At 46.1% G+C, this 25662-nt stretch overlaps 1 protein-coding gene across 1 annotated transcript; it reads right to left on the bottom strand.

Moving 5' to 3' along the window:
• Window positions 1-37: 37 nt before the first annotated feature.
• On the bottom strand, window positions 38-25658 carry APEH (acylaminoacyl-peptide hydrolase). Its single transcript, XM_084839603.1, has 22 exons — window positions 25570-25658; window positions 12773-12902; window positions 11912-12038; window positions 11373-11463; window positions 10904-10979; window positions 10388-10548; window positions 9596-9733; window positions 9040-9131; window positions 8482-8522; window positions 8276-8397; window positions 7722-7782; window positions 6736-6833; window positions 4515-4566; window positions 4222-4310; window positions 3251-3389; window positions 2997-3080; window positions 2817-2897; window positions 1870-1958; window positions 1193-1383; window positions 996-1098; window positions 756-862; window positions 38-582 (listed from the first exon to the last, which is right to left on the bottom strand). Exons 1-22 carry the CDS (start codon window positions 25579-25581, stop codon window positions 480-482), a joined length of 2187 nt encoding a protein of 728 aa, XP_084695729.1. The 5' UTR covers window positions 25582-25658; the 3' UTR covers window positions 38-479.
• Window positions 25659-25662: the final 4 nt, after the last annotated feature.

Below are 25662 nucleotides of genomic sequence, written 5' to 3'. Positions count from 1 at the left end.
AGATAGTAGTATAAGTAATAATACTTTGCAAGAAGTCTTAGACAATCAAGTGTGTTTATTTATCTTTTGAATATGGACCCTTGGGGCTCACCCTTTCCAGTTCTGCCTCCCAAAACAGCTAAAGACAGAGATTCCGTTAATATTGAATAGAGCCACTTCTAACGGCTCCAGCATCTGGCATTTTTCAATAGCTATCCACCAGGGTGGAACTACTGATAAGAGTGCAAGATTTGGCAAAAAAACCAACAACTTGTGGTCAGGGTAACTTCTGCTGCAATTGAGATAGCCTAGAAGAGACACACCAACCACTGCTGCCCTCATGTACCTATTCAAGCTCTGGAGACTATGAATTAGGGTACTGAAGTAATCAGTCCCCACAGTAGCTATTTGGAATTTAAGTGTCTTGACTAGTTGTTGGCTAGCCACATTGTTTAACATGGAGGTGGGTTACAAAAGGTGTAGCCCAGCTTCTGCAGACATCATTTCAGGTGCTGGATCAGCCAGAGTGCAATATTCATGAAACCATCTGCCTCAGCCTCCACGCCAGATAGTGCATGGTTATTGCCTGGATACCACAGCATCCTAAAAAGAGACACAGAGGAAGTCATTAGCGATAATGCAGTTATTTGGCTCACACCATCTCTAGCCAGACCTTCTGCCCCAATCCCATTTTCCATATTTCCAGTTTCATGACTGAAATTCCCCTTGCAGCCGTCTTCTTTGCATTTCTTCCCAAGCTTGCCCAATATGCTTACCGGGTTGGAACGCCTCTGGCCTTTAGAGCACGATAGTACTCCAAGCCCTGCTTGGGGGGTACACGTCGATCTTCCTCTCCTATCATTAAGAGAACAGGTGTCTGTACCTAAGGAGGAAAATGCAAGATAGAAACCCAAGGCAATCAAAATAGGTGTTGGAAATGAGAGCTCTGAAACTGAAGTAGGGAAAGCATGGGGATCTCAAACCAGTGGATGTTGATAGGGGAGGACATGTTGTACCTTATCAACATACTGCATAGGTGAATGAAGCAGCATCTCTGTCCAATGTCCAGGATCTGGGAGAGCTGCATGGTCAAAGGGTAAGCCAGCCTCAGTCAAGCACCTAGAAGCAGCAGCATGACAAGTGTCAAATAAGGACAGGAGCCACAGGCTCAGCTTGAAGGTGGGAGTCTAACTGGGGTTCCTGGCATACTTACCAGTCAGGGATGTCAGTGCTTCCTACCATGGAGGCCATGTTGACCACAGGGTTCCTGGCTACGCAAGCCTTGTAGGTGCCAGGGTACTGGCCAATGAGATGGCAGGATAGGAAGCCTCCATGGGAGCCACCAAGCAAAGCCACTCTTTGTGGATCCAGAAGCTCCTCCTTTAGCATCTGCTCCATGCAGAACTGTAAAGAAGTAGGCAACAATGGTAAGGGAAAAAACAAGGCTGGAGCTTCTTTGAGCTCTGGACACTTGGACTAAGAGAGTCCATCCAAATGTTCAGCAGCATATCTGGTACACTCCTGCATCACCTCAATATGTAGCCTGGGGGTAGGGAAATCACATGCTTGATGGACCTCTTTGTTAAAAGCTTCCTGGCCCTGTACATGCAAAACAAGAGCATTACATGCATCTTTGGAAGTGGTACAGTCCCCCGAGAACTGTACCATGTGCCTGCTGATCATTTGAATTGGTGAAATTGCATGCAGTACATATTTCAATAGAGTATGAAGATTTATGATCCTTGGGACTAGGCTTCTTCTTCCCACCATGTTATGTACCTATTGTCCTCCACTCAGTGAAGAGATAAAAAGTTCTATTCCCCACACTCCTGTTGTGGAAAGATGAAGGGAGTGTGGGGCCCCTCTTCTACTTGAACGAGCCCCTCTTACCTGCACATCCTTGACATCCTGACAGCCCACATTCCCTGGTAGGGAGTCCACACTGTCCTGGCCAAAGCCCAGTGATCCTCGATAATTCACTTGGGGGGGGGGGGGAAACAACATCCCATAGTGTTATTGGGAGCACGTTTCTTGCCAGCCCCAAGCTCACTACCTCTAGGGAGATTATTCTGCCCAGCCAGGTTTCAGCCCATGAATCACTAGGCATGGGGATGCCTCCTCTAACGAGCAGATAACATCTCAGCAGGAAGCTCTGGATCCTACTATCTGAACTAGCCTTGAAGCAGCTCTAGTATCAGAGGTGCCAAGGAAGAGCAGCCCCTATGCTCCAAAGCACTGCTGCTGCTTTCCAGAAGGGTGGCCATGCTTCTTGTGCCATTCCTCCTCATGTTCCAAGTTGAGCAACAGGGCTGTCCTACTGAAACAGCAGGCTAGACAGAAAGATAAGGGGAGTACCAACATCCAGTCCTCAGGCCAAGAGTGATGGACTGGATATCCCGGTGCTACATTCCTCACCACTGGCACGAACAAGGATCCTGCGACAGACCAGACTCAGTGCCTCCAACTATGGTATGTATCAGGGGTTTCCATCAAGGGTTGCATTCCCTCACAGGTCATCTGTCGGGCCACATGGCGGTGGTGGTTGGGGCTGAAACCAGCGGTAGGTAGGGCTAGAGCCAAAAAGCGGGGGGATGGGGGGTTCACTTCTTTTCTCTTTCTGCCACCCCCTTTCTCTTTTTCCCTCTTCCTTGCTCTCCAGCAGGTTGCCAGGGAAGGGACAGATCACTCTTGCCAGAGGTCCGAACTGATTGCACGCTTAGGGCTGCAGGAAATTATGCCAAGGGCCACAGGCAGCCCAACCCTGGTGTATATTCTAGGATATATTGAGACACCAGTAACCCCTTGGGTGGCCAAGAAAGAGCCAAGCTTTCACTCACCCAGCAGCACAGCAAACCCCATTCGGCACAACACTGCTGGGTACAACGCCCAGCTGGTGGTGAACACTGAGTGTGGGCCTCCTGCAAGGGAAGGAAGAAAAATGGAGTAATGCCAAGATAAATGGTGATGGAATTACATCAAGCCCTGAATGAAAGAAAGGTGAAAAACAAAGCACTTGCCATGAGGTGACACCACTAATGGAAACTTGGCCTTCTCTGGCATCTGAGTAGGCCGGAGTAGGATGGCTTCAAAATCAAGGCCCGCTGTGAAGATAGACCACCAAATTGCAAATCATGTTGACAGTCAGACACACAGCCTGCACATCACAACCCAAATTAATTAATTCTTCACTGGGAGCCCAGCTCAGAGCAGGGAATTAAAGCCAGTGATAGCTGGCAAAGTCTGTCCAATTTTTTCCTCTCTGGTCACTCACCATACTGGTGGTTGTCCTGTTCTGGAGGAGGCTGCAGTGTATGGACATCCCAAGTGATGCCTTGAATTGGATTGGCTTCCTCCAGACACACCCAGTTTACTTCAGCTTCCTTACCAGCAGGAGGGAGGAAGGCCACCATCTGCAGCAAGGGGAAATATTACTCAGCAGGGGTAAAGAGGAACCCAGCACCACTGGGGCAGGCCTCTCATTCAGGAGACAGCTGGAGGTGGCAATCTAGACCCAAAGGATTAGAGCTTATGCCCCTAAATGGCAGCATATGTCAGATATTTGAAAGGGAAACAGAGACAGGCCCAGTGGGATTGCAGCGTGAGAAAGATCAGCATTGCTAACAAGGCAGGGAGGTTCAGTATAAACACATGCAGGTGTGCACATAATCCCATCTGCAACTTTTGTATTCCATCCCTGGGCTTTTAATTATGACTCTGCATTGCTGACAGTCCTTGACCCTAAAGCCTCTGCTGTTTCAACTCAGGCCTGTAAAAGTCTTACCATGGGCCATACCACATTTATTTTATGCATCGTTGTTTCTCAACTTGCATTTTGTCTCACTAAAATTACCAAAAAAAGAATCACATAAGCAGATAAATAACAGCATATTGCAATCTGGGTACAAGCCTTGTGTAATCACACCCAAAAAATGTTTTTGATACATTGACATGGTTTGCACATAATCCTAACCCATGGTTTATTTAACCCATGGTTAACCCATGCTTTGTTGCTCTACCCAGAGTTTGTCTGGCATATGATTGAACTAATCATGGTTTGTTTTCTCAATCCCTGGGTTGTTGGTTTCCCTCCTTCTTCACCCACTCCCTCCATGCATCCCAAATACCACCGCAGTGCTGTAGTACTGGCATTTTGTTATTCTACAACAAGCACCAATGTTGGGCAGTTCTGAGGGGTTTCAAATACAGATGTCTCTGCCAAACCTCTAGTCATGTGGCACTTACAAGCATGGGAGGACAGTTTGGAGTGGAGAATCTGGCTACCAGCAGATCTCGGTCAACAGTGAGCAGTGCCCAGCTTCCAAGTTGGGACCCTAGGTTAGTGAAAGAATGAAGTTTTAACACTGCCCCTCTCTTTCCCTGTCTTCTGTGCTCAGGCAGGTGAGGAAGAGCATGTATCATTTACCACTTTGTTTCTGACCTAGTATTTGGCCATAAGAGTTCTCTGCTGAGCAGCAGCATGACACTGAAAGAAGGGAGATAATTATGAGGGCCAGGCCACGGTGTTTAGTACTTACCCTTGGTGAGAGAACACACACTGCCTGACAATGTATCCACCACAATCAGCTCCTAGAGGAAAAGACAGCATGGGAGAGATCTGCCATAGGCTACATCCAGACAGAAGCTTCCTACACAGCTGGTTGAACAATTTAGTTCCAAACTAGAAGCGTGGGAAAGAGTGCTGCCAAAAAAGAAATGAAGAAGTACCGGTGCAAGGCTCCACAGGATTTTCATGCAACAATCCCTCTACACAGTCACTTGGACTGAGGCAAATGTTCTGATGCTGTTATAATCCTCTGCTTTGTTATTTGGATCAGTCCATGTGGCTTATAGATGTGCCAGTTCAATGCAACTGACACCTAAGAAATCCTCTGTTTGGAAGTGCCTTTAGAGATCAGCCAGATACAGAGTTCTATTTGGTTGGCTCAAACTACTCAGTCTAAAGCTCAATTTATTTATTTTACTTATTTATTAAATTTATTAATCACCCATCTGGCTGGTCACCCAGCCACTCTGGAAGATGTACAAAGTATATAATAAAAGAGTTTAAAACAATAAAATTCTGCAGTAAAACCATTTTCTAAAATACCCTAACCCACCCCAAATGTCTGCCTGAACAACCACATTTTTAATGCATGGCGGAAGCTCATTAAAGAGGGGCATGGTGAAGTTCCCTAGGGAGGGAGTTCCACAGAGTGGGCGTCACCACAGAAAAGGCCCTCTCCCTCATCCCCACCAGTCTAGCTGTCCTGGCTGATGGGACAGAGAGAAGGCCATCCGAGGCTGATCTTGTTAAGTGGCCTGTCTGGTGTTGCTGGAGGTGCTCCTTCAGATAGGCTGGGCCGGAACCATATAGGGTTTTAAAGGTCAAAACCAACACCTTGAATTTGGCCCAGAAAACAACTGGTAACCAGTGCAACTCCTTCAAGCACTGGAGTGATGTGATCTTGCCGGCGGCTGCCTTTAATCAGGTGAGCCGCTGCGTTCTGTACCAGCTGCAGCTTCTGAACCGTCTTCAAGGGTAACCCCATGTAGAGCGCATTACAGTAGTCTAAACGAGAGGAGACCAGAGCACGTACTACTGATGGCAGCAGATGGTCGGGAAGGAAGGGGCGCAGCTGCTGTATCAGATGGAGTTGATACAGTGCTGTCCAGCTCACAACTGACACCTGAGCCTCCATGGACAGCTGGGAGTCCAAAATGACCCCCAGGCTGCAGACCTGGTCTTTCAAGGGTAGCCATACCCCATTCGACACCAGGTCAACATCCCCCAGCCTCCTCTTGTCTCCCACCAAAAGTACCTCGGTCTTGTCAGGGTTCAGCTTCAGCTTATTCCTCCCCATCCAGCCACTCACTGTCTCCAGACATTTGGACAGGGATTCTACTGCCAACCCTGGTAAAGATTTGAATGAGAGGTAGAGCTGTGTGTCATCCGCATATTGATGACACCACACACCAAACCTCCTGATGATAGCTCCCAGCGGCTTCACATAGATATTAAATAGCATCAGGGAGAGGATGGAACCCTGTGGCACCCCACAAGTGAGCGGTCACGGGTCCGAAACCTCCACTCCCAGTGCTACCCTCTGGTACCTGCCAGAGAGAAAGGACTGGAACCACCGCAATATGGTGTCTCCAATGCCCAACCCCTCCAGACTCTCCAGGAGGATACCGTGGTCAACGGTATCAAAAGCTGCTGAGAAGTCGAGGAGAACAAGGAAGGAGCATTCACCCCTATCCAGAGCCCTCCTCATATCATCCACCAAGGCGGCCAAGGCCGTTTCTGTCCCATGCCCAGGCCTGAAGCCCGACTGAAATGGGTCTAGATAATCGGCTTCTTCCAAGTGTGCCTTCAACTGCATCGCCACCACCCGCTCAATCACCTTGCCCCAAAATGGCAGATTCGAGACTGGGCGAAAGTTGTTTAGAACTTGAGGATCCAAGGGGGGCTTCTTTAAGAGGGGTCTTATCACTGCCTCCTTGAGGGCTGATGGCATCACTCCATCCTCAAGGGAGGTGTTCACCACGGCCCTGATCCCCTCACCCAGTCTCTCTCTGAAGCCCATAATGAGTCAAGGTGGGCAAGGATCAAGTAAGCAGGTGGTCGGCCTTACAGATGAAAGCACCTTGTCCACTTCATCAGAAGGAAGAAGCTGGAACTGATCCCACAAAACAGGTTTGCCACAGACCGCCTCTTGCTCACTAACTGAATCAAGGTATTCTACAGTTCATTCTTACCTGCCTACTACGCTGAGCTGTGTCCAACACAACTCTTTGGCTGTCTGCTGCCCAGCAGTGCTCAGGCAGTGCTGTGCTATAGATCCCAGTGAATTCACCTGCAAGAAATAGAGCATGTTTACTCAAGCGTAGGCTACCCTCCTGCAGCAAGACACAAGGCCTGCACTGGAGACAGGGTTATGAGAAACATATTGCAAACTCCATCACCCCCCTTCTGGTTCAGCCATTATGGATGTGAGCTAGATATGGCCTGTGATATTTGGACACTGAGGCAAAAAATCTAAACGGTACCCTCATCCGGGTGGTAATAAAATAAATAAGTGACAATCTGCTACCCTTTAATGGTACAAGAAAATCTTCTGCCTGAAATGGGCCCCCTCACCCTGCTAAAGTTAAGGTCAGCCCTAATGCCATCTCCTTTCAGATGTGCTAATGAATTCCTCTTTGCGGATGAAGAATTTGGTACCAAGGTAGAAAAATCCTACAGAAAACCACTTGCACAAGCAATAGGAACCAACTCTCATGGCTGACTCCAAGCTTTGGGCAAACAAAGACCCTGTCCCTTCTCCCAAGCGACTGTCTTTCCTGAGACAGTTAGCCATCCTAACAGAGAAGGGACCATGAGTAGCCTGTGATTCATCTTCACCACATTTTCCCCAGTGCCCAGTCCTTTTCCCTACTTCCCTGGTATCTCCTCCTTTAGCAATACCTCAACACCACCTTATTTTCCAAAAATAAATTTAAAAAACACTCAAAGTCCTACCAAATAATTCCTTATTCCACACCAGTCTCCTGTGGTTACAATAAATGTAAGCAATTTCACACACAATATGTGTGTAATATGCAGTGGTCACAACGTTGACTTTGTTCATTGATACATATGGACTGCTTGGTGCATTCACAGGGTTCCATCAGATCCCCTCAAATCTTATCCAAACCTCCCCCACTGCACACCCTGGAGGAACCAGTGGTGTCAAACTACTCACCTTGGCTCTGCCGAGGGACAATCTCCACCACGACTGAGGTGAGCTTTGTGTACCAGTCGTACTGAAAGAGAGGTCAAAAGGAGTTCAGAAAAGGAAGTGGCAGAGCACAGCTTCTTGCTCCACAAATCTTTTCCAGCTTCAAGACATACCCCATGGAGTGCTGGGATGGAAGTCTTCTTTCAATTTATGCTATAGTTAAGAAAGTTACACTGCAGTGCTTCATGATACAGGAGGCCCAGGTCACCACTTGCAGCATAGGAAGAGCTAACATGATAGTTCTAGGACAATCCTAAGGCTCAGTGCTCCTTATATTCACTACAGAATTCTGCCTCAATTCCTCTGACCAGGCTATTCAAGAAGCAAGCCCCATAATCTCTACCAGCAAATATGGATTCCCAATTGCAGTGGCTCCCATGACTGAATGAAATTAATTCAGACTCATACAGAGCTCCGTCTGATCTCATACTCCAGGTTCGAAGAGCTCAATGACTCTTCCAGATTCTACACAGGGAGGTCTCTCATGACAACATTCAAGGCTCAAAGGCAGTAGTCACCATGCGGAGGCGGCTGCACTGTTGGTGGGGCCCAGAAGCCTTGTTCTCCAGGTACACAATGCGACATTGGTCTGGGCTCAAGCGTGGAGACCAAATGGCCTTGGTGTCATCTGACAGCAGTTCTGCAATAGGAGGGGAGGCAGTGAATTAAGAGACAGGATCATGAGAAGCTGCTGAGTGGGAAATAATAGCAATAGGTCTCTCACCACAACGACCGCCTGTCAGGTCCACATAGAAGAGAGCTGATCTGGAAGGGAAAACAACAACAACACAGAGATGATAGCTACATGGGAGAGCACCATGCAACACTAGCCAGCAGGGGGCGGAGGGGAGAGAAGGGAAAGGGAAATACATTTGTCTTCTTGGGCCAAACTACTGTCCCACAGGTATTCCTATTTCCTGACAGAAATAGGAATACCCAAATACTACTAGCTCAGCTGACTTCTTCCTCACAAAGCAGGAGAGTGCTTCTCATACAGAAATGGGCAAGGCTTAGAATGGAAAAGGGTCGATGTCTACTCTGGGAAGCTACTTCATCTGTAGGAAACCACACAGCTCCTTCTTAGTCATAAGGCTGCAGCATCCCCTCCCTACAACCAATGTTCTGCAGGCAGAATGAGTACCACAAACTCAAAATGTCATTGCAGTAAAATGGCCTCGGAATGTTCCCAGGTCCATATCTCTATAATTTGGTCTCCATCCCTATCGTAATACAGAGAGTAATGCCCCACTTGGATTCCTACTGACTCTGGTAGGAAACTCACCTGCGATTGGTGCAGTGCTTCAGCCCTAGAGGGAAGGGCTCATGCCACCAGCCTGTGAACACCACCCCAGTGTCGCCTGGAGTCCAAAAGGCCTAGGGACAGAAGGAATGCAATGTCAAGTGTAAAGAGGTGGTTAGGGCTAAGATTTTACTAGGCAGAAAATGACTCCAGCATGGAGGGGGAGGGCAGGTTGGAAATAAGTGCCACTAGATATTGATCAAACAAATATATAATCTGAAATGCTGGAACTAAGTGGATGGGAAACACATCCTATCGCTTTCCCAGAGAAAAACTGGTGCATCTGGGGCAAGGGAAATTTGATTTAAAATTCTCTTCCCAGGAAGGTAGCATCCCTGTCCCCCAAGCACCGAGCCCTTCACTACTTCCTATCAGTTTGGGCACAGCTCTTATAATTTTAGGGATAGGCTAATAACGGGGGTGGGGTGGGGAACACAGCAAGAGCACACACATCACACTGGGGTGGGGTGGGGGGAGACCTACCAAGTACAACTGTGTTGCAGGGTACCAACCTTCTCCCCAGGTGCTCTGTACTGACCTGCCCAGGTGAGATGTGTTCTGGAACACCATCCAGCACAGAAACATTGTTGCTCTCAATGTCCAATACACACAGCACAGGGATGCTTTTAGCCACCAGGGTCTCCCCCCAGTCTTCATAGAACACAAACTGCTCCCCCTGGAAAAGGCAAAGAGAAAGATCATGACGCAGAGCCCCTAAGAAACCTCAAGTGTCAGCAAAGAGAGTCTCACCTGTCTGGCAGATTGCCAGGACTCGCATCATTGGGTTTCAACTTTACATCAGTCAAGATACAGAGCACTTCATTTACCACCCAAAGGGCAGGCAAGTATGTACACCTTGCTTACAAACTCAGCCATTCTATGGCAGGTCGTATCAACGTGGAGGCAGATGCTCCCCCAAAACAGACCATTCAAGAAGAAAGCATCAGCTTGACCATATTTATATACAAGTAAAGCCCCACAAACCATTGCATTAGGGTAATTCTTCATAGGTTGAAATGGTGGGGAAGTGGTGGTTTCCACTGCTGTCATGTGCTGTATGCAACGTAAGAGGCTGGCTTTCAGCAGAAAGACTTGGAAGCAACATGGACACAGGCTGGAAGAGTGGAACCATCTGAAGCTTGGAAATCAAGGCATTGGGTGATCAAGTGGCTTCCCAGAAAGGGCACTTTGAGAGAATGGTCAAAACTGAAAGCTGTACTCAAAAGTCTCATGTTTAGGCTATCAAGTTGCTCTTCTGGCTTGCTATGCACCAAGAAAAACTGAAATACTGGCTTGGGGAGCACTGGGTAAGACAGAAACCCCATCCTACCTTAATGGCTTTGTCTCGTCGCTCTGCCTTGGTCAGTTCCTCTTCACTGCTCAACTCAGGGGCTTTTGGCTTAAAGAAAGACTCTGCCTTCGGATGCTTCTTCTCTGCCACATAGAGAAGGTGAGTCTCTGAGTGTGACCAGGCCAAGCAGCCAAATTGGTCTGCAGGGAAAGAAAAACATGACAATAGACTCAAGGGCATCACTGATCTCTCCATCCTAAAATACTGAGACAAGCAGCATCCCATTAGTCCTTGCTTGCCCCATGAGAAGAATATTGCCTATCCCTACCATACCTTTCAGTCATCCATGTACAGCCTGGGTTTCCTTAAATCCCCTCATCAAATATGATGAAAGGCTCAGGACCCTCCTCATCAATGCATATCAGGACTAGTCAAGGACACCCCCACCACTGCCCAGAGTCTTAAGGAAAAAGAGGAGGTTTTTGGGGGTGTGGTGTGGGGCTGGCTATCCTCTTGCCTCTTACAAACTGAAGAACACCTGTAGAGAAGCCTCACCATCCTCATATACTTTGCCATGCTTCTCTAAGGCCGTCAACTCGATGCTCTTCACCTTGCGGCTCTTTTCCCAAACCTGTGGGAGCAAGCATATCATAGCTTAGGCACATCACAATCCCTGAACCCCTTTCTCAGGTATCTAACACCTTCTTGGACACCTGGATCCACCTGAAATCACATAACAGAGCTATGAACTTTTTCCTTTCTTCTCACAGAAAAAAACAACAACATCCACACAAGTAATGGCTGCCATACAATTGCTTCCTGAGATGGGAGCAAGATGAGAGTTTGATAGCAAGGGTTTAAACAGTAAAGAGCCAAAGGATCACTATTGCAACTGAGCAGACAAGCAGAATGCAAAGCCAGGCTCAGCTGGGAGTGCAAGGGCTCTACTCTCCATGGGTCCCAAGAGCTAAAGAGGCAAATCCCTTTGGTCCGGAAGGGCCCAGCTTCCTCCAAACTGATGTACCTCTAGGAACTGTTTTTCCTCTCCTTTGCTGTTGCTAGTCTTCCGCAGAACAGCTTTCTGTGCTCCGCTAGGAGAGTCCCGACTGAGCAGCCTAAGAGGGAAAGTAACATGGTTAGCATATGGAAAGCTGGTCTTGCAATTGTGTACCAGGACAGCCAGGGTACCAGGAAGAGGTGGAAAGGCTCTTCTGCTGCTGCTGGATATTTATTGTTTTTACACTTTTTTAACTTTTCTGTAAACTGCCTTAGAGGACACTTCAGACTCAAAGTGTGGAATAGCAAACATAGTACTAAATAAAGGTATACAATGCAGGCAATTTCTCATCACAGGATTTGGATTGTCCCAGTGCAGAATATGATATTTATTTTTCTGTTGAATGCACAAAACTCTAGCAATGGAGATTCAGAGCTTTGCTGATCCCTGGGGGATTGATCTATTTCCCTGGGACTGCAGGAGCCTGCATTCATCACAAGGCTTAGGCACTGGCCTGCTATTTCTGTAGAAAAGGTAGCAATGCAACTCAATAAGCAGAAACTTACTCTCCCTTGATTTCAGTGCAATTGCCAGAGGGGCTTGAATACACGATGGACTGGCTATCATGGAAGATGAGGTACTGCCGGCAAAATTTCACGTTTTCAGCTCTTTCCAGGTCCCGCTGACACCACTCTGTAAAGAGAGGGAAAGAACCCAGCTTCCATCCAGCCTAGCACAATGAGAACCAAGCCTGCGTCCACTACATACACCCCAACACAGAATCACTGGAAAAGACCAAATGTCACTGCCCCTTCCCCCACCACTGCAAGGTAGGACCATGCACAATCCAGACTTTGGTAAGCAACAAGAATTGAACAGATACATCAAAGGTGTAACCCTACGCATGTTTAGACAGAAAAAGGTCCTACAATTCCTAGCACTCCCTAGCTAGTGTGGCTGGCTGTGGAATGCTGGGAGTTGTAGGATTTTTTTTTTCTGCCTAAACATGGGTAGGATTGTGTCCTTCAAGTCCCTACAGAGCAAATAGCTTCAGAAGAGTCAAGGAAATGAACCAAGTCTATATATTTCAGGAGAAAACAATGGCAGCTTCCCTTCTGCAGTTAAAAGGTCCATCATCCCATTCTTTGTCCATGGTGAGAACAGCCTTTAGGCTTTTATTCCTTATGATCATCAGAGGAAGGACAAAGGTTGAATGCTACTGAAGCAGAGGAAGCAGCCAGTCAAAGCCAGGGAAACCCTGGTGCTGACATGTGACATCTAGTCTCCTGATTTACCTTGCCTGTGGGAGTGAAGGTCCAAGGCAAAGTAGAAAGAAGATGTAATTATGGCCTCAATTATGTATCACATTTCCATATAGCAAACAAAAGTCCCAGGGATGCAGGAAAAATGAGGGAGAGGCACAGTACCTGTGTAAATGTTGCAGTATTTGCCACCATACTGAGTTGTTACCTCCGGCCCAATACAGGCACTGGAAAGAGATGGGAACTGGCTAAGCTCACGGTACAAAGCAGCTATTTCTTCTGTGTCATTCAGCAACTGCACATTAAAAAAGAAAGAAAAAGAGGAAGAAGCATAATTAGTTGGGATGGGCTCCAGGGAAAAGCAACACAAGCATGCTTGCAATTAGCCACTTACTCAAGGCAAGTAACAAACTGCATCTGGGTGAAAAGCTGCAGCTTGGGAACATGTGATTTGGGGCACTTTGGCAATTTATAGAAGACAGCACGCAGCAAATCAGAGGGTGCTAGCAGGAAAGGTAACAAGGGAGGTTGGCTGCTACCAACCACGCTTCCTCCCAAAGCTGGTGTAATGATGTGCATAAAGAAAAGGCCTACATCACTACTATAGACAGAACTCATTGCCTCCTACCTGGCAAATGCTTCATTAGAATGGAGCTGCCATGCTGAGAAGGGTGTGCATTTCTCCCTCTGTCTTCTGTCCAGTTCTCTTCGTCCATTCTCTCCCCCACTCCCCATTGTCAGGTACAGCAACTATACTATTTACAAACTCTTGCTTCCAGAAAGTTCTTATTTATCTCTGAGTGAACAAAGATACATAGGCAAAGACATCTGGGCTGCAATGAGCAAATGTTTTAGACTCTTATAGCACAATTGTCTACATGTCTACTCAGAAGTAAGTCCCATTCAGTTCAATGAGCCTTGCTCTGAAGTAAATAGGTATAGGTAGGATTACAGCTTTAGCCACTTTGTGTTTTTAGAGTAGGGGTGGGATTAGGGGAAGACAGGAGAGTTGTGCAGTATAGGAGCCTTGGTACATGATATGAGGAGGGCTCTGGATAGGGGTGAATGCTCCTTCCTTGTTCTCCTCGACCTCTCAGCGGCTTTTGATACCGTTGACCACGGTATCCTCCTGGACCGCCTGGAGGGGTTGGGCATTGGAGACACCGTACTGCGGTGGTTCTGGTCCTTCCTCTCCGGCAGGTACCAGACGATAGCTCTGGGAGAGGAGGTTTCGGACCCGTGGCCACTTACTTGTGGGGTGCCACAGGGTTCCATCCTCTCCCCGATGCTATTTAACATCTATGTGAAGCCGCTGGGGGCTATCATCAGGAGGTTTGGGGTGCAGTGTCATCAATATGCGGATGACACACAGCTCTACCTCTCATTCAAATCTTCACCAAGGTTGGCTGTAGAATCCCTGTCCAAATGTCTGGAGACGGTGAGTGGCTGGATGGGGAGGAATACGCTGAAGCTGAATCCTGACAAGACCGAGGTACTTTTGGTGGGAGACAAGAGGAGGTTGGGGGATGTTGACCTGGTGTTGAATGGGGTACGGCTACCCTTGAAAGACCAGGTCCGCAGCCTGGGGGTCATTTTGTACTCCCAGCTGTCCATGGAGGCTCAGGTGTCAGCTGTGAGCCGGACAGCGCTGTATCAACTCCATCTCATACGGCGGCTGCGTCCCTTCCTTCCCGACCATCTGCTCCCATCGGTAGTACATGGCCTGGTCTCCTCTCATTTAGACTACTGTAATGCGCTCTACGTGGGGTTACCCTTGAAGACGGTTCGGAAACTGCAGCTGGTACAGAACATGGCGGCTCGCCTGATTAAAGGCAGCCACCGGCAAGATCACATCACTCCAGTGCTGAAGGAGTTGCACTGGTTACCAGTTGATTTCCGGGCCAAATTCAAGGTGTTGGTTTTGACCTTTAAAACCCTACATGGTTCCGGCCCAGCCTATCTTAAGGAGCGCCTCCAGCAGCACCAGACAGGCCGCTCAACAAGATCAGCCTCAGATGGCCTTCACTCTGTCCCATCAGCCAGGACAGCTAGACTGGTGGGGACGAAGGAGAGGGCCTTCTCTGTGGTGGCCCCCACTCTGTGGAACTCCCTCCCTAGGGAACTCCATCATGCCCCCTCTTTAATGAACTTCCGTCGTGCATTAAAAACATGGTTGTTCAGGGAGGCATTTGGGGTGGGTTAGGGTATTTTAGAAAATGTTTTTATTGTAGAATTTTATTGTTTTAAACTGTTTTATTGTATGTTGTACATCGCCCAGAGTGGCTGGGTGACCAGCCAGATGAGCGATTAATAAATGTAATAATAATAATAATAATAATAGGAGGAGGAGCAGACGTGAACCAGAAAGTAGCAACTCTGGAAAAAAGGGAGGTTGTTTGCACAACATGGCAGCCCACCAAGGGCTATTTAACCCACTGTGAGGCTGTGGCATGTTTCGGGCACATGCAGCTGCCATTTTCAATATGCAACCCACTTGGGTGTTGTCATAATTGTGTGAACCCGACAAGCATGTGTTATGCAAGGGTTAAACAACCCTCACAAAACCCATGGTCTATTTTGGGGCACGTGGCTTAAATAACCCATGATGAGCATGTCATTCAAACCCTGTATCTGTAAAAAGTAGCTATAACATTTTTGCTTGTTTAATAAAATCTGTACTGTATGATTTACTGTGTAATCCTGTGCATGTCAACTCAGAAGTAAGCCTCATTGAATTCAGTGGGTCTTATTCATAGGAAAGTATGCATAGGACTGCAGCCTTAATAAGCTTTTCTATTGTACTGAAGGTTGATAAACATTATCCATTAAATAAGCAGTGCACATAAAACATTTCCTAAATGAAGTAGAAAAAAATCAAGTTTTTTATACACACCCATTCCCTAGCGTAAACTCTCTATTCTGTTGTAAATCAACATGATCTACAGTCACAAGTAAGTTCCACTGAGTTCAATGGAACTTACACCCAGGTTGTATGCATAGGATTGCAGCCTTTGTGTTTAGATCAGATGGTGAACACGAGGCTCTCCAGATGCTGTTGGATTGCACACCCCTTCATCCCTCTCCATTGGCAATACTGGCTAGGGCTGATGGGCACTGTAGTTCAACAACATCTGGAGGGCCACACTTTCTCCATCTCTGTAAAGTTGAAATTAACTAATCAGTATGCATCATTAATTAGAAAGTACATGAAGTACCAACTGAACGCTTGATTTCAATCAGGCCCCCTGACACACAAGAGGAATTGATGAATACCTCAGTTCTTTGTTATCTATGACTGCTTGATCAAATTTTCTAAAATTACAAAAAGCATAGCAGGAATATTCTTCCTTTTGAAGAGGTTGAGATGAAATAAGGGGCAACCCTTTAAATAAAGGGTGCCTTTAAGAAACACCTTATATTACCCATTAATTCTCTTTATCCTATTGGCGATATATTTCTATTATCAGGGCTGGAAAAATATTTCCAGGACCAAGCATTTTTAGAAACCAGCAAGACATTTTTGGCACCTAGCCAAATAGGTGCCTGGATTATTATTATCTATGGCCCTCTATAATCTACGGAAGGGTTTTAGGGTGGTTATATCTTCACAAAGGATGGGAGGAATGTGTTTGGCCACAGCATGAAGAACTTCATCAGGAGGGCTTTAAACTGAATCCTACGGGGAAGGGAGATGTAATGTTGGGGGTAACACCAATGGACGTAGGCGCATGCACTGCAATGGAGAGAACAGCTCTGATAGCGCCCAATAATAGTCTTCAGAAACATGTAGGAAGAAAGCCAGACTATGAAGCACATGGTCTTCGATGTCTATATACTAATGCCCAGAGTATGGGAAACAAACAGAACGAACTTGAACTCTTAATACAGGAAGGAAATTATGACTTGATAGGTACAACTGAGACTTGGTGGGATGACTCTCATGACTGGAATACAGCAATTGAAGGATATAACTTGTTCAAAAAGAACAGGAGGAACAGAAAGGGAGGTAGGGTTGCACTGTATGTGAAAAATACACATCTCTGCACAGAAATACAGGAAGATGAGATTGGTAGCCCCATCGAGAGCATCTGGATCAAAATAAATGGAGCAAAGAATAAAAGGAACCTGGTGGTCGGAGTCTACTATCGGCCACCCAATCAAGGAGAAGATGAGGATGAAACTTTTGAAAAACAAATAGCCAATGTTTTAAGGAAGCATGATGTAGTAGTAATGGGGGACTTTCATTTCCCTGATATTTGTTGGGAGACAAATTCTGCAAAACATGGCCCCTCCAGGAAATTCCTGACTTGTGTGGCAGATAACTTCCTCCTACAGAAAGTAGAGGAAGGAACTAGAGGATCGGCTATCCTTGACTTGATCCTAACCAACAGAGATGACTTAGTGGATAAAGTAGCACTTACAGGAACTCTGGGGGAAAGTGACCATGTTATACTTGAGTTCTTGGATCTAAGGGAAGCAAAAGCTGAGTGTAGTCAAACGCGTACCCTGGATTTTAGGAAGGCTGATTTTAATAAACTCAGAACAATGATCAGTAAGGTCCCATGGCAAGCGACGCTAACGAGAAAAGGAGTCCAAGATGGGTGGGAGCTTTTAAAAAAGGAAATTCTCAAGGCACAATTACAAACAATTCCAACAAGAAGAAAAGGTGGAAGACAACAGAAGAAGCCAAGGTGGCTTCACAAAAAGCTTAGGGATGACCTGAAAACAAAAAAGGACACATATAAGAAGTGGAAAGAAGGCCAAGTAACAAAGGAAGAGTACAGGCAGGTAGCACAGAATTGCAGGGATGGCACCAGGAAGGCTAAAGCTGAGAACAAGTTGAGGTTAGTGAGGGATGCTAAAAACAACAAAAAGGCTTTCTTCAAATACGTGCATAGTAAAAGGCAGAGGAAAGAAATGGTGGTTCAGCTATTAAATAAGGATGGCAAAATGGTAACAGATGACAAAGAAAAGGCAGAGGTGCTCAATTCCTACTTTGGCTCAGTCTTCTCCCAAAAGAGGGTCTATGACCCCAGGATTGCAGCTTGAGATCAATAGGCATATGATCAAGGAACACCTAATTACTCTGAATGAGTTCAAATCTCCAGGGCCAGATGAACTGCATCCTAGAGTAATAAAGGAACTGGAAGAACTCTCAGAACCGCTGTCTATTCTCTTTGAGAAATCATGGAGGACGGGGGAAGTGCCAGATGACTGGAGGAGGGCTAATGTGGTCCCTATCTTCAAAAACGGTAAAAAGGAGGAACCTGGGAACTACAGACCAGTCAGTCTGACATCAATCCCTGGGAAAATTCTGGAGAAGATAATAAAGGAATCCATCTGGAAGCACCTTGAAAACAATACAGTGATTATTCGAAGCCAGCATGGATTTGTCAAAAACAAGTCCTGCCAGACAAATCTGATCTTATTTTTTTTATCAAGTAACCTCCCTTGTCTCCAGCAAAGGAGATCGTTACCTTGTCGTGGTGCTGGAGCTTGAGCACCTCAATGACATCATGAACTAAACCGTGAAGGAACACCCATGGCAGAGAGGTCAGACTAAATACGATCCCTGGGGAAGGAAACGGCAATCCACCCCAGTATTCTTGCCATGAAAACGAAATGGATCAGTACAACCAGAGATATGTTGGTATACCATCAGAAGATGGGACTCCCAGGTCGGAAGATGGTCAAAATGCTACTGGGGAGGAACAGAGGATAAGTTCAACTAGCCCCAGATGTGATGACACAGCTAGCTCAAAGCCGAAAGGATGGCTAGCAGCCGATGGTGCTGGTGGTGAACGACGAATCCGATGTTCTAAAGATTAACACACCATAGGAACCTGGAATGTAAGATCTATGAGCCAGGGCAAATTGGATGTAGTTACTGGGGAGATGTCAAGATTAAAGATAGACATTTTGGGTGTCAGTAAACTGAAATGGACTGAAATGGGCCACTTCACATCAAATGACCACCAGATCTACTACTGTGGACAAGAGGACCACAGAAGAAATGGAGTAGCCTTCATAATTAATAATAAAGTGGCTAAAGCAGTGCTTGGATACAATCCAAAAAATGACAGAATGATCTCAATTCGAATTCAGGGTAAGCCATTTAACATCACAGTGATCCAAATATACGCCCCAACCACAGATGCTGAAAAAGAAGTAGATCAGTTCTATGAGGATCTGCAGCACCTACTGGATAGTACGCCAAAAAAAAGATGTTATTTTCATTACAGGAGACTGGAATGCTAAGGTGGGTAGTCAAACGACACCTGGAATTACAGGCAAGCATGGTCTGGGAGAACAAAATGAAGCAGGACATAGGCTGATAGAATTTTGCCAAGACAACTCACTGTGCATAACAAACACTCTCTTCCAACAACCTAAGAGACGACTTTATACATGGACTTCACCAGATGGTCGACACCGAAATCAGATTGACTACATCCTTTGTAGCCAAAGGTGGCGGACATCTATGCAGTCGGTAAAAACAAGACCTGGAGCTGATTGTAATTCAGATCACGAACTTCTTATTGCACAATTTAGAATCAGACTAAAGAGAATAGGGAAGACCCACAGATCAGTTAGATATGAGCTCACGAATATTCCTCATGAATATGCAGTGGAGGTGAAGAATAGATTTAAGGGACTAGATTTAGTAGATACGGTCCCGGAGGAACTATGGACAGAAGTTCGCAACATTGTTCAGGAGGCAGCAACAAAAAACGTCCCAAAGAAAAAGAAAACCAAGAAGGCAAGATGGCTGTCTGCTGAGACACTGGAAGCAGCCCAAGAAAGAAGGAAAGCAAAAGGCAACAGTGATAGGGGGAGATATGCCCAATTAAATGCAAAATTCCAGAGGTTAGCCAGAAGAGATAAGGAATTATTTTTAAACAAGCAATGCGCGGAAGTGGAAGAAGATAATAGAACAGGAAGGACAAGAGACCTCTTCCAGAAAATTAGAAACGTCGGAGGTAAATTCCAGGCAAAAATGGGAATGATCAAAAACAAAGATGGCAAGGACCTAACAGAAGCAGAAGAGATCAAGAAAAGGTGGCAAGAATATACGGAAGATCTGTATAGGAAGGATAATAATATCGCGGATAGATTTGACGGTGTGGTCAGTGAGCTAGAGCCAGACATCCTGAAGAGTGAGGTTGAATGGGCCTTAAGAAGCGTTGCTAATAACAAGGCAGCAGGAGATGACAGTATCCCAGCTGAACTGTTTAAAAGCTTGCAAGATGATGCTGTCAAGGTGATGCATGCCATATGCCAGCAAATTTGGAAAACACAAGAATGGCCAAGAGTTTGGAAAAAATCAACTTATATCCCCATACCAAAAAAGGGAAGCACCAAAGAACGTTCAAACTATCGAACAGTGGCACTTATTTCACATGCCAGTAAGGTAATGCTCAAGAACTTGCAAAGCAGACTCCAGCAATTCATAGAACGAGAATTGCCAGATGTACAAGCTGGGTTTCGAAAAGGCAGAGGAACTAGAGACCAAATTGCCAATATCCGCTAGATAATGGAGAAAGCCAGGGAGTTTCAGAAAAACATCTCTTTCTGTTTTATTGACTATTCTAAAGCCTTTGACTGTGTGGATCATCACAAACTGTGGCAAGTTCTTGGTGGTATGGGGATCCCAAGTCATTTTGGCTGCCTCCTGAGGAATCTGTATAACGACCAAGTAGCAACGGTAAGAACAGACCACGGAACAATTGACTGGTTTAAGATTGGGAAAGGAGTACGGCAGGGTTGTATACTCTCACCCTACCTATTCAACCTGTATGCAGAACACATCATGCGACGTGCTGGGCTTGATGAAGCCAAGGCTGGAGTTAAAATGGCTGGAAGAAACATTAACAATCTCAGATATGCAGATGATACCACTTTGATGGCTGAAAGCGAGAAGCTGAGGAACCTCATGACAAAGGTGAAAGAAGGAAGTGTAAAAGCTGGGTTGCAGTTAAACCTCAAAAAAACCAAGATTATGGCAACCAGCTTGATTGATTTCTGGCGAGGGAGAAAATGTGGAGGCAGTGACCGACTTTGTCTTTCTAGGCGCAAAGATTACTGCAGATGCTGACTGCAGTCAGGAAATCAGAAGACGTTTACTTCTTGGGAGGAGAGCAATGACAAATCTTGATAAAATAGTGAAGAGCAGAGACATCACACTGACAACAAAGGTCCGCACAGTTAAAGCAATGGTATTCCCCGTAGTAACCTATGGCTGCGAGAGCTGGACCATAAGGAAGGCTGAGCGAAGGAAGATAGATGCTTTTGAACTGTGGTGCTGGAGGAAAATTCTGAGAGTGCCTTGGACTGCGAGAAGATCAAACCAGCCCATACTCCAGGAAATAAAGCCAGACTGCTCACTTGAGGGAATGATAATAAAGGCAAAACTGAAGTACTTTGGCCACATAATGAGAAGACAGGATACCCTGGAGAAGATGCTGATGCTAGGGAAAGTGGAAGGGAAAAGGAAGAGGAGCCGACCAAGGGCAAGATGGATGAATGATATTCTGGAGGTGACGGACTCGACCTTGGGGGAGCTGGGGGTGGCGACGGCCGACAGGAAGCTCTGGCGTGGGCTGGTCCATGAAGTCACGAACAGTCGGAAGCGACTGACCAAATAAACAACAACAACAACAAACCTCCCTTGTGGACCGTGGGAATGCTGTAGACATCATATACCTCGACTTCAGCAAAGCTTTCGACAAAGTGCCCCATGATATCCTGATGAGCAAACTAGCTCAAAGTGGGCTAGATGAAACAATGATCCGGTGGATCCACAGTTGGCTACAGAATCGGACTCAAAGAGTACTTATGGGACCTTCTCCAACTGGGGAGAGGTAACGAGTAGGGTACCGCAGGGCTCAGTCCTGGGCCCAGTGCTCTTCAACAGTTTTATTAATGACTTGGAGGAGGAAGTGCAGGGAATGCTGATCACATTTGCAGATGACACAGAATTGGGCGGGATAGCTAATACTTTGGAAGACAGAAACAAAATTCAAAGTGATCTGGATAGACTGGAGTGCTGGGCAGAAAACAAGAGAATTAAATAGGGATAAATGCCAAGTTCTGCACCTAGGAAAAAGAAACCAAATGCACACTTACAAGATGGGGGATACGTGGCTCAACAACACTACAAATGAGAAAGATCTTGGAATTGTTGTCGATCACAAGCTGAGCCAACAATGTGATATGGCTGCAATAAAGGCAAATGCTCTTTTGGGCTGCATTAATAGAAGCATAGCTTCCAAATCCCAGGAAGTACTAGTTCCCCTCTACTCAGCACTGGTTAGGCCTCATCTGGAGTACTGTGTCCTGTTCTGGGCACCACACTTTAAGAAGGATGCAGACAAACTGGAGAGGGTCCAGAGGGGGGCAACAAAGATGATCAGGGGACTGGAAACAAAGCCTTATGAAGAGAGACTGAATGAACTGTGCATGTTTAGCCTTGAGAAGAGAAGACTGAGGGGAGATACGATAGCGCTCTTCCAGTCCTTGAAAGGTTGTCACAGAGAGGAAGGCCAGGATCTCTTCTTGATCATCCCAGAGTTCAGGACGTGGAATAATGCGCTCAAGTTACAGGAAGCCAGATTCCGGCTGAACATCAGGAAAAGCTTCCTGACTGTTAGAGCAATACGACAATGGAACCAATTACCTAGGGAGGTGGTGAGCTCTCCCACACTGGAGGCATTCAAGATGAGGCTGGACAGCCATCTGTCAGGGATGCTCTGACTTGGATTCCTGCATTGAGCAGGGGGTTGGATTCAATGGCTTTATAGGCCCCTTCCAACCCTACTATTCTATGATTCTATTCTATATCATTCATACAAGAATCCACAGGATAGATCACTATTATTTCCATGTTACTGATGAACTAAGGTTGAGAGAAAATGGCCTGCCCGAGGCCAGCCAGCCACAGACTTTTTGGATAAGTGCATCTTTCTTATGAATTTAAGGTTCCTGTGCACTACCATAACAATATAAAAATACAAAGAAGTGAGAAGGCAGTTTCTCTCAGAGCTAGCTATTGCCGGTAATGCAACCCCCACCCCATGAAAACAATGTGCCAAAATATTTGCAGAAGCCTATGTCTCCTTTAAATAGATCCACATCATTCCATAGGACTTCTCATTTTCTTATGTTTGTATCTATCAGCTCTAGCTTGGATTGGTGTTAATTAGGAAATCAGCACTTCTAAAGAATATTGGAAGAAAAAAATGATTTTGGCTGGAGAGGAATCAAAGTGAATTTCAGAATTTGAATGCCATCAGCTCAGGAGGGGAAGCTATGTTAGTTTCATACAGCAAAACCAACAGGGAATCTTGTGACATCTTAAAAGAACAGTTTTATTGTACCATATGCTTTCATGGACTAGAACCCTCTTCATCATCATTAGATGCATGATGTTTAAATGTGAACAGTGAGGTCCAAGGGCTATGAAATGTTGCATTTTATGGCCTCTGGGGCTCATTATTTTTATATATATTTGTTATGCACATGTCTACATATATGTATATATCAGCTAACTCAAGGATATACTTCAAGCATCTGATAATGTGGGCTCTAGTCCTCAAAAGCATAATCCCAAAATATCTGTTAAGTCTTTAGGGCACAATCCTATGCATCTTTAGACAGAGAAAAGGCCTACAACTCCCAGCATTCCCCAGCCAGTCATGCTGGCTGGGAATGCTAGGAGTTGTAGGCCTTTTCTCTGTCTAAACATGCATAGGATTGTGCCCTAAAAGGTGAGGTGACACAAGATTCCTTTGGCTCAATCCAAACTAGATAAGCGCTAGAGATTTTATGACTTTAGTACATCTGTTTTGTTTGTTTTTGCAAGAGACAAAACTAGGAAGTCTGTTCTGTACAAAGTTGCAGCCACTACAGTAGATATTTCCTTTGAACTGCTAAAATGTTTGTCAACCCAGCCCGTTTATTTATTGCATTTCTATACTGCCCCATAGCCGAAGCTCTCAGGGCAGTTTACAAAAGTTAAAACATTAAATACAATATAAAAAGTTTAAAAGCCATTTACAAAAAAGCACATAAAAGCACACAAACAATATACACAAACAACATATAACTGAAAACAACATTGAACTGTCAGACATAACTAAAGACACATCCAGGACTGATGAAAACTCATCATGTGACATACAACTGGAATACTCTTTGGGGAGAGGCAGATCTTCAAGAACTGCATGTGGCACACCATTTATTTTGGAAAGGTCAAACCCAGTAATCATGCAGTAATATCAGGACAATTATCATTCCCTCTATTTGTGAGGTTCAGGGGTGACTGTGGATCCTTATGTAGCCAAAACAGCTACATAAAAACCATCCATACAAAAGAAGGATGCATCAGCAGGTTTGGGGAAACCCCAATGTTTGCGGAAGTACTAGTGTCTAATGATGACTAAGTATGGTTAAGTAGGCCATGGCATGTTAACTGACTGGTGTGTGGGGTGATGATGGAAGAAACTGAGTATTCTGAAAGGAGGTATGGCTAGCTGGCAGGCATCCTAAACAGGAGTACTCCACGCCACAACATTTTGTTGCAGGTCCCACTTGTCTATTTCTAAAACAGGATGTTTATGAGTGGATATTCCAGGAATTTAAAAGGAGAGAGGTGGGTGTCTACTGGTGGTAGAGATGATTCACCATTGCAGAAAACTAGCAGGACGCTGAACTCCCCTGTCTCCCTTGCTCATGCATACTTCCCTCATGCCGGGGAATAACCTTGAGGATGGAGAAATGTTTGTTGCCTGAGTGGGAAGTGACCCCAGGTTTGTTTGTTTATCTCATTTCCATACTGCCCAACAGCCGAACCTCTCTGGGCGGTTCACAAACATTAAAACCAAAAAGCACACAGTAAAACAATGTAAAATATAAAAGCACTAAAACCACAATATAACAATACAACCAGAATAAAACCTAGCATCAGTGCAGCCAGCCCAAGGAGCTGCCACACAGATTCTCTGGGGAGAGTGTGGCCTGGGTCCCAAGAGCTCATGGGCCAGGGCAGAAGCCTTCCCATGATCTTCCACCCAATTCTGCCATCTGCTCTGTGGTTTGACACTAAAGCAACGCCACTACAAAAGCTACTTCAGGAACAAGAAGCGAGCTGAGCCCTTCCTTCATCTCCAAGGCAATTAGCAGGGAGAGATTGGGCTCAGAAGCTTACCCCATCATCCATTTGTTACAGGAGAAAATCATGGGGACAAAGGAACAGAAACAATTATCCTGCCATTAGTCCTTAATGAGGGTTCCTGTTTGTAGGAGCTTAAGGGCGCAATCCTATGCATGTTTAGACAGAAGAAAATCTAAATATGCATAGGATTGCCTCCTAAATTGCTTAAAGCAGTGCCATATTATTTGAATAACCATCTGAACTATCTCAGATGGTTTTTAAATTCCAGGTCAGCACCTTAAAAAAAAATAAAGGCCATTTTGGAGTTGGGAGGGCTCCCACGTTGGGAGGGAAGAGGGCGTGTTGAAGTAGTAGGATAGGAGCCAACTCTTTTTTTTTAATGGAGGAGGAAGTCGAGTGACCACTTCCCCCGCCCACCTCAGAAAGCCTCCCCGCGCAGGCAGACACCCAAGAAAAGAAGCTTCTATGATTTTATGTCCATATTGCGAAAAGCTTCAGCCGTTGAATTTCTGGTTATGAAAGGCCCCCGGGGGTGAGGGTGGAGTTGGCAACCTTGGAAAGTGTTGCATGGATACATCCCAGGAACCATCATACACAGAGGCAGTCGGAGCGGCCAGAGGAGGGACGCGCGCGACCACCCCTTTCATCCCCATCCAAGGAGGGCACGGAGAGCCGCCCCCCGCACAGGGCATTGTGGGAGGGTCCGCGCAAGGCACAGCGGGGCCCACCGGGCCGCCTCGCATCCACGCACGCGCCGTCCCCGCCTGCCCGCCTCCCCCGGGTCCCTCACCGGGGGCTCCATCTCCTTCTCGCGGCTGCTGCTGCTGCTGCCCCAGTCCCGGAGGCGCGAAGCCTCGCAACCTTCCGCTCGGTACCTCTGGGG

The sequence above is a fragment of the Heloderma suspectum genome, chromosome 2 (assembly GCF_057233095.1).
Source record: "Heloderma suspectum isolate Gila_16-S chromosome 2, 16-S_ref, whole genome shotgun sequence".
Lineage (NCBI taxonomy): Eukaryota > Metazoa > Chordata > Lepidosauria > Squamata > Helodermatidae > Heloderma > Heloderma suspectum.
This window is presented reverse-complemented; position numbering and strand designations above follow the sequence as displayed.

Bases quoted from the DNA above. Each gene is read 5' to 3' on its own strand.
- APEH (XM_084839603.1), bottom strand. The intron at 9,734-10,387 runs GTAGGATGGGGT...TGCCTTTTCCAG, and splicing joins GACGAGACAAAGCCATTAAG to GGGGAGCAGTTTGTGTTCTA. The intron at 8,398-8,481 runs GTGAGAGACCTA...CTCCTATTGCAG, and splicing joins CCTGACAGGCGGTCGTTGTG to AACTGCTGTCAGATGACACC.